This window comes from Neoarius graeffei, unplaced genomic scaffold (assembly GCF_027579695.1).
Source record: "Neoarius graeffei isolate fNeoGra1 unplaced genomic scaffold, fNeoGra1.pri scaffold_65, whole genome shotgun sequence".
Lineage (NCBI taxonomy): Eukaryota > Metazoa > Chordata > Actinopteri > Siluriformes > Ariidae > Neoarius > Neoarius graeffei.
Window position 1 is genome coordinate 30001 of NW_026869983.1, and position 8938 is coordinate 38938.

Consider the following 8938-nt stretch of genomic DNA (forward strand, 5'->3'; position numbering starts at 1 on the left):
TACTCCCTGTTCCAGATGGGAGCCCAGGAATTAAATAAATGCACTAAAAACAAACTGTTTTTAATTGTAGGTATTGTATTTAAAACTGTATGGATGTGCCAGAAGCCAACATAAAACCATGCATACAGGGAACACCGTCAAAAGGAATTAATGATCCAAAAGTGGAGTTTGGTCCATTGACACAAACAAGCAAGTTATTAAAAGCAAGAAGTTCACTCAAAGTGGGTATAGAAACTACTCAATGGGCTAGATCATTACACATTAACAAAGAAGGATTTTTCCTACGAGTTGGAAAATTATCCATCCGTTGAACATGAGTTCAACATCTCAAACCACCTGGTTCTACACGGATACACAGATGAAAACCTGGAAGAGCATGGAGGAGTACGACTTTTTATATGTGGCTGGATTAAAGATCTGTGGATCTGCAAGGTAGACGGCGGTAGACAGATCCAAGTGCAGGAAGAGTGTTTATTAACACACTTCCTGCACTTAGTACTTGGTTGTTTTGTAAGGACTGACTTGTGTTGTGTGTTATTTTTGCAACACTCAATAAAACAGTGAACTTCTGATGACTTCCACTGATTCTTATGTAATTTATACTTTGTTTCTGTCCTCTCAGAGTGGATCAGTGTGGATAAGGACGAGACCGGAGGGCCAAAAGGGAAAACGCTGTCCTCTAGAGCCGGACACGATTACGTAAAGTCAGAACCGTGATCACTGGTTTCTCACAGAAAACTGTAAAACATGTAAAATATAGTGTAGGATTTTATCATACGTGTTTCATGTTAAGCTGAACACTATTTAATTCACTCTCTCAGAAAATTATATCAAATTAATTTGTGGATTACTGAATATGTATTATGATTAATGGTAGCAGTAGCAAAGAGATGATGGTGGTGGTGATGATGATGGTTCCCACAGGCCCACACCAAGCAGGAAAGAGCTGAGTAAAGTTTCAGAGGAGGGAGAGAGAAACACTACAGGACAACCTGCATACACACACACTGCTACTAAAGAGGATAATGCACAGACCAGGTACGTACACACACGCACGCACCTGAACGGTTAACTTGAGGTTTGTCCTGGTTTTAATAGCAAACACTATAATCGTTTAAGAGATGTGTTCACATCTAAGCTGACTAGCTTAGTTCATTTCTGTTACTCAGATTAAACCTAAGCTCCGCTCTTGTTTAACCAGAATATTGTTGTTTAATCACGTTTTGCTGTGCACATGTGCGTTTGTTTATATTCGTTTATTTTTTGGACAGGTTGAAGCAGACAGAGTCTGCAGATGGAGATGCAACTACATGCAAAAATAGCTTCAACAACCCTGCCTACTACATACTTGAGGGCGTTCCTAACCAGTCAGCGGCACTGGCTGCAGACCTGCTCCAAGGCTCCGCCCTCTCTCCACTGGCTGCATCAAAATCACCACCCCCTGCCGGTGGAGCTGGAAAAGGCAAAAGTTCAATCCAAGTGCGTAAACAGACGAGTGGCCGGCCACCACGGCCCATCAGTGAGGAGGGGGGATCCTCTGAGGAAGATGGAAGTACTGGGTTGACCCGCCCACCTCCAGACTTCCCGCCCCCGCCCCTTCCTAACAGTGCTCTTGACGTGTCGGACGCCTCGTTTTTCCCAAAAGAAAGCAAACCTCGGCTGCACTCTGATCTGGCAGACATCAAGATTCCAGCAACCGTTTCCTCCAAGCCCCTCCCTTCCCCCAGCTTTGCTCCACCCTCTACAGGAAGCGGCGCTTTCTGTCTGGACACTTCACCGGCGCCCTCTGCTTTCAGAAGAGGAGGTGGAGCTTCAGGCGCTGATGACCAATCATGTTCAGTACTTCATCTGGCCAAGAAACTGAGTGAAGTGGAATACGTGGCTGGGGTGGGAGGTGTTGGAGGGGCAGGACTTAAAGGGGGTGGAGCCATCCATGGTAGAGGTTTGGGATTTAGTGAAAGCTGTCGTACTTTTCCCCCTCGCTCCATCCCGGAAGAGATCATGGCTGAGGACCTGCCTGAGGAGGTGGGGGGGGACAGATGTTCATGTCTCTCTTTGTTCCTATCTGTCTGACTTTTTTTTTTTTTCCTACCTGTCTCGTCTCCCTCTCTCTTGCAGTTTTTAAGGGAACTTTTACAAACTCTGTCTTGTCATATTTTTCTGCTTTATGTCTTTGATTGTTTGTCTCTCCCTCTGTCATAAATTGTGTAATATTTACACTTCCTGTGCCATATTCTCCATTTGTGTGTGTGTGTGTGTGTGTAGGCTCTGTGGCAGGGTGGTAGCAGCAGTAGCAGTCTGTCAGTGGACTCAAGCGTGGGCGAGTGGCTGCAGAGACTTGGGCTGGAGCGCTATGAGGAGGGATTGCTGAGGAACGGCTGGGATGATCTCGAGTTCCTTAGGTAAGAGAAATTACCTGTAACGCACGTGTTTCTCTCTCTCTCTGTGTCTGTGTGCATGTTTATAATGATGTCTGTGTGATGTGGCTTTAAATTGTTGATTTGTTATTATAAAGCATTCAGTTCTGTGCTTAACATCACTGTCATTAAAAATGCTAGATTTTAGGAAAATATGTATGCATATACAAATCGGAAATGCTATCATGTTGTTCTGCCATCCCAAGGCCTGCATTCATGTTGTCCACTAGAGGGTGTTACTCTGTTGATTTACTGCTGTGCACGCTGGGGCCTCTGCCTCACTCTTTTACTTCACTTTAACATTAAATTAAACTCACTGTAGAGAGTAACTGAGAGTAACTGCAGTACCATTATCTGTTCTAACACCACATCATCCTTTAAATTTGCATATCAAACTGAGGTTATGCATGGCCCCACCCCCAGATCAGTTTTACATTGAAGTAAAAAGGGAGTCTGTTTTAAATGGGGGAAAAATCAGTTTAAATGTTTTAGCAAATTTGACTTGAACAGACAAATTATAAAATCAAAGTCGGCATCCAGGAGATGTTTTAAACACTTCTTCAGAACATCAGGAGCTTTTTAGAAATGAAAAGAGGTGAAATTTGCCAAATATGTAACAGAAACTGAAAGCTGAAAATTCTAGATCTATTTCCACTAGCAGAGCAAAAATAAACAGAATATTTGGCCATATTGCTGGTTAGTAGGGTTGGGCGGTATCCAAATTTTGATACCTTTAAACTGTCTCTGTGTTTTCCCGGGGTATACAGTATTACCGAGAAAAAAATATTTTGTTTTGGCCTACTGTGTAACGTGCGCCTATACCGGCGGACCTTGTCCAGACCTGCGCCTATGCCTCAAATGTACTATTTAAAAGCAGCATAGCGAATTGTGTGCATTGTGGTATGGATTAAGCAGCAAAGCGAATTTTGTGCATTGATGAATGGATTAAGAGATATTTCAAAGCATCACGCAACTCTTCCTTCATCTTGAAAATAGCATTCAACTGTCGTTTACACATGTCTGCGTTGAAACGCCATTTGCAGCACTATTTCACCTGCTCCATCAAAAAAAGTACACGATGAGCAGGATCATACCCTTTCAAGCATGGGAAATAAAAAAAGAAAAAGAATCAACCAACACCCAAGTCCGTTTAGACTGCGCGATAAACCATATTCTTCAGCGCAAATGAGGCGCTTGCTCCTTCGGCTTCATCTCTCTTTGGTGGGGCCGCCAAACTCAGCCTTGAAGCCGTCAATGGATGGTTTATCCGTAGGTGAGCTCTCAGATTGGAGGTGTTCCCCTCTCGCACCGTGACCGTCTTCTTTCATACTTTACACACAGCTTCATCTGTGTTTGCTGGCTCTCCCTTTTCATTTGGTTTGAAACCAAAATACTGCCACACTGCCAATGTTGTATTTTTTTTGCCACTAACTCGTTATCTTGACTTGCCATCTTTCAACCGCGGTCTCAGTCTCTTGCGAAGCTTTCTGTCAGACTCCAAATGTCACGCAGGGTTGCCATGGTAACGACATAAACAACCCTGCACGCGATGAGAACTTCTTTAGGAAATTGATAGAATTAGTGAAAATACGATCACACAGTTATTCGGGCTGATCTTCAATTTATTATTTTATATTATGACCTCATGTACTCCATATTTATTTAGATATTATATATTTTTTTAAAATGACGGTAATGAGACCGATACCGTTGGTACTTTTGGATACCTCGGGATACCTTCTTACCGTAATACCGCCCAACCCTACTGGTTAGTCATTTCTTAAGTTCTTGTTTATATAACTGTTTTATAAAAGCAATATCATACTGGCAGTCGTGTGGTTAGAGTGAACATCGGCGAGGTTATAGTGAATATTGACATGGCTATAATTACATGTGGCACTCAGCCTGAGGGCTCGTACCGACAGCAGAATCACAGCCACAGTGATGTTTAGTATAAAAGCACTCTTTTGCTCATGCAATATTGCTTAAGTGAAAACATGTTCACTAGTCTGGGTGTGTTGTTAATTGAATTGGTATCCTCTGTGTTTGTTTAATTTCCATGGTTATAGTGTAGATGCAGACTTGTTTGACGGCTCCTGACGTTCTGAAGACGTGTTTAAAACATCTCCTGGATGCCGACTCTGATTTTATAGTTTGTCTGTTCAAGTCAAATTTGCATTTAAATTGATTTTTCCCCATTTAAAACAGACTCCCACTCCTTCAATGTAAAACTGATCTGGGGGTGGGGCCATGCATAACCTCAGTCATTCATACTTCTGTCTATGTGGAAAGTTACTCATTAACACTTTAAACCGATCCTATCATTTTCCTTATTGAGCTTTCTTTTATTTCACTGATCACATTAACACACTGTTTGCAGTGACATCACTGAGGAGGACCTGGAGGAGGCGGGTGTTCTAGACCCCGCCCACAAGAAGATCCTACTGGCCAGTTTGAGACAACACCAGCAGCAGAAGTGAGCGCAAAAACTGCAGCATCACTAACATCTTCATCCTCCGTGTCCCGCTTCCGTCTTTATCTTCCACTTGACGGTGTTTCAAGAAAAGTCGACACAGTTTTGCTACAGGCCTCGAGCCTGCAGCTGGGGATCAACTTCCTACTTCCTGACAGAGGAGGAAGTGACATCTCAGGGTTTGCCTGAGAGCTTCGTCCACATTCCTTATGCTTTTTCTGTTGGGAGACCGGTTTATTAATTTAGTGTTTAGTGAATTTAATTAAAAAAGGGAAAGAAAGAGGCCAAATTCAGTGAATGATTGTTAGTTTGTAAACTTTGCGTGTGTGTTCTGAGACATTTTTAGAGTTCTTCTGCATACTCTTGGGTTCATTGTGGCTTGTCTGTTTTCTGGAACTTTCTGAAAGTTGAACACTAATGTTGATGTGTGGGAGACGTGTGATTTTATAAAAGACACACCCAGTTTAAATACTAAATGAGTGGGAGCAGCACAGTTGATGGGAAAATGTCTAAAAGGCAAACTCTTATGTTGTTAAACTCCACGTGATTTGGAGTTACCGGAAGTAGCCACCAGGCGGCGCTGCAGACATTTTTAAGGGATTCATGTTTGATTTAAACAGTGCAGTGGACCTGGAAACTGACCCTTGGGTCGCTGGGCCTGTAAAAATGGGATAAAATGTGAGTGAGAAAAGCGGTGTGTGTTCAAGATTAAGTTTAGAATAAAATTAGTTTAATATTAACTTCTATTAAGCCTCCACACACACAGTTTATTAGATTTCAGACTCACTCCACGGTAGGGTGTGTGTGAGTGAGAGAGAGAGAAAACTGTGCCATGTTTTAATTTTAAAACACTCTGTGTTCAGTTTGTCGTTTGTAACTCTGTTTTTATTAATGCCTTTAAGTAATTGTGAATTGGCGTTCAATGACGTCGCGAATAAAAACTAACGACTAGTGTCGGTGTCTTCTGATTGGTTGAATCATCCTTGTCATGATTTATTTGGTAAATTTATGAATATTAATTTAAGTAGTTGATTTTTAATTATTGTTCTGTAAATTAAACTGGACATCAAAGTGTGGATGAAATTTTTACTGTGAATGTTATTTATCCACTTCTGACTGAGACCTTGTTCTTCACATCACTCTAGATTGATGTTTTTACAGTAGAGGAAAACTGGGATTTGTAAAGAGTAACTAAAGGGGACAATTAAAGGTGCTTTTCTCTGAACGGTGAAACTATTACAGGGTTTTTCACTGTCTTCCTGGAGTACAGGTTCTGGCTTTAACCTGTCCGAGTGTGAATAGATTATAAAGGAGTTTAATATGAGTGGAGTTTAATATCCTTACTGTGTAACATCAAGTTATATATTTATTGTGTAAAGTTGTGCATGTTGTAGTTTTAATCATTCTAATATCAGCTTTAATTGTATTCTGTAATTGTTTTTAAACCTCTGAACAGTTAAAGAATCAGTTTTTCATTAATAAAAGTGGAATCCAGCACATGACAAAGTAATGATGACGTGTCAGTAAATTAATCCAATGAGAGTTAATATTCTAATGAGTAAGACTGAACTGTATAATAGTGATGGTGATGTCACTGAGCAGCTGGATATTTTATGGAATTATAAATGATAAACACACTGTAAACTAGGAGCTGATTGTTTCACATAGTGTCTTTTTTTATTTCATCTGGTTTAATACAGGGTTAGTCAAAATTAAGTCAACACTTAAATGGTAGAAACCATTTATTCACAAAACATACATATGTGCAAGATGATTTACAGGACGGTCTCAACCTGTTTGCCATCGTGTTCAACACACAAAAACCAGCAGCACCAGTTAATGTCACCCATGGTGCAGGAGAAAAATGATCCATTAGTGTTAACATAATTTTGACTAACCCTGTATTTTCCACCTGTTTCTTGTTGTTAAATGTTTAAATATAAAATACTTCACTTGGTGTGTGTGAGTGAAAGAGAGAGAACTTCAGTGTCGATGAAAAATGGACTCTCCCTTTTAAACAAATTGTCTAATGGTTATAATTTACTTTTATTAAATGTAAAGCCTTACAGCTTTAAACAACTATTACTTCACTATTGTGTAGCCTATTATAATATGAGATTTGGGGAAAAACTCGGATTCGATAGGTCTAATTCCATCGTATGTTATTTCTAACAGGATAGAGAGAGAGAGAGAGAGAGAAAAGAGAAAAAACAGAGTAGCGAGTTCATCCTTAACGCTAGTGACGTCATAAGTAAACAGGCGTTCCACCTGTCGAGTGTGTTATTGAACACGACATAACGGTTTTTACACCCTTATAAAATCGTTATGCTTCTGTAATGCGAAAGGTGTTTTCTGATCATCAGAGAGCAAATACTAAAATATCAAAAATATTTAAATGATCAAAATGCGCTTTTGGAGTTGGAGGCTTTTTAATAGAAATAAAGTACTCCGAGTTTTTATGAAACCACGGAAGGACAAAACAAACAGTGGGATGTGTTTTTTTTATAATAATAATAATTGTGAAAAACAGATTTTCTCTTTCCTGTGAATCCTGTTTACAGACTCTAAATGTTCTAAAAGTGTTTTCATTAAACAGTCACCAAAATGTGGATTTAATGTTTGCATGAATAAGAGTTAATAAAGTGTATATAAATCTAAAAAATAATTAAAAAAAAAAAAAAATGTGCTGCAGATTTAAATCTCACACAGAGACGGTGCTTTAAATGGAGTTTATTTTTGTCCACTTGTACAGTGCCTTTAATGATTATACAGGCTGTGTCCCAAATCGCACTTCAGCACTACCACAGAGTGTTATTTAAACACACTAGTTAGTGTGGGGTTTGGGACGCGGCCCCTCTGAGGTGCGGTGGGAATGAAGCAGCACCAGAATAAAAACCAGAAACTACCCGATATTTATATTACTATTTACAAAATAGTTTCATGTTCTAGTATTTTAAGAGGCCTACTGAAAAAAAGTAATAACTTTTGCTTTAAAAAAGAAAAGAAAGTGAAAAATATAGTACTATAGCTCCCCTTAATTTCAATAAGTTAACGTGAATGCGCTCGGTCCGAGCACTCACACTCGTGGAAAAGTGAAATGAACCACTGCAGATTGGGACACAGCTGCGCTTTGTGTGCTAATACTAAAACAAAAAGTCCATGTTGTCGTGTCAGTTCCGTCACAGGAATGATCCCTCTGATGCATTGCGCGCTTTGTTTCCGAATTAACGGCTCATTTGATGCAGCCTGAGAACCGACATCTCAAAGCGCACTAAAGCAGAACACAACCATTCTGTGTTAGACACGCAGTGCACTACACGAGCTGGAGAAATCACTCTTGTTAAAATTCTCTATGTACAAACACCTTCAAATAAAAACTTACACATGGTTCCTTGATGTCATAGTGCTTTAAATGTTAATAGCCGTTAATTATGCCACTATGTGTTTCAACTGATTTGATTGGTCTGAGGTTGCAAAGATGGGTGGAACAAGTCCTCCTATAATTCCTCACGGTGAGGAAAAAGACATGATGAGGGCCTTGGCATGCGAAATACTGCTTTTCTATAATAAGGTTGCTAGAATATTTAGAAATTAATGAACCAGTAGTATTGTATTAATTAGAGAAATATTGTTGTAATTATACAAAACACGTTTTAGATGCTGGTCCCTTTTAGCCGAATGAATGAGCCATCCGTTTCTTCTACAATAATAAGTCACCTTGTGTACTGGCTTTAACCCGATATATTTCAAACATTCAAATATTGAAACATTTTTAAGAGTCAGGATTTTAGGCCTATATACTGTATAAATGCAGCTACCATGTTTTTGTGAAAGTGTTGAGATCAGTTCACTTGAGGGTTATGAGCATTTTTAAAAAATAAATTTTAAATTTAAAACGGTTCTCTTTATGACTCTAGAGAACTTTTCTGGAGTTTTCTCAGTGAGGAACACTGTGCTGCTCATGGGATCAAACCTGCTTTATTTCCTCTAATATGAAAGAAGTAACTCGTAACAATTACACTTTCTTTCTCCTGAATGTGTTCAGTAA

The 8938-nt window shown here is 39.6% G+C and overlaps 1 protein-coding gene across 1 annotated transcript in view; it reads left to right on the top strand.

Moving 5' to 3' along the window:
* The window catches only part of LOC132881409 (phosphatidylinositol 3,4,5-trisphosphate 5-phosphatase 2A-like), a gene marked incomplete at its 5' end in the record, with an annotated part of 31831 nt that extends 25435 nt beyond the window's left edge, over nt 1-6396 (top strand). The window contains 5 exons of the mRNA XM_060913857.1: nt 623-704; nt 925-1038; nt 1272-2025; nt 2266-2402; nt 4798-6396. Coding sequence (XP_060769840.1) covers nt 623-704; nt 925-1038; nt 1272-2025; nt 2266-2402; nt 4798-4897 — 1187 coding nt within the window. The remainder of the gene's footprint in view (nt 1-622; nt 705-924; nt 1039-1271; nt 2026-2265; nt 2403-4797) is intronic.
* Between the last annotated feature and the right edge of the window lie 2542 nt (nt 6397-8938).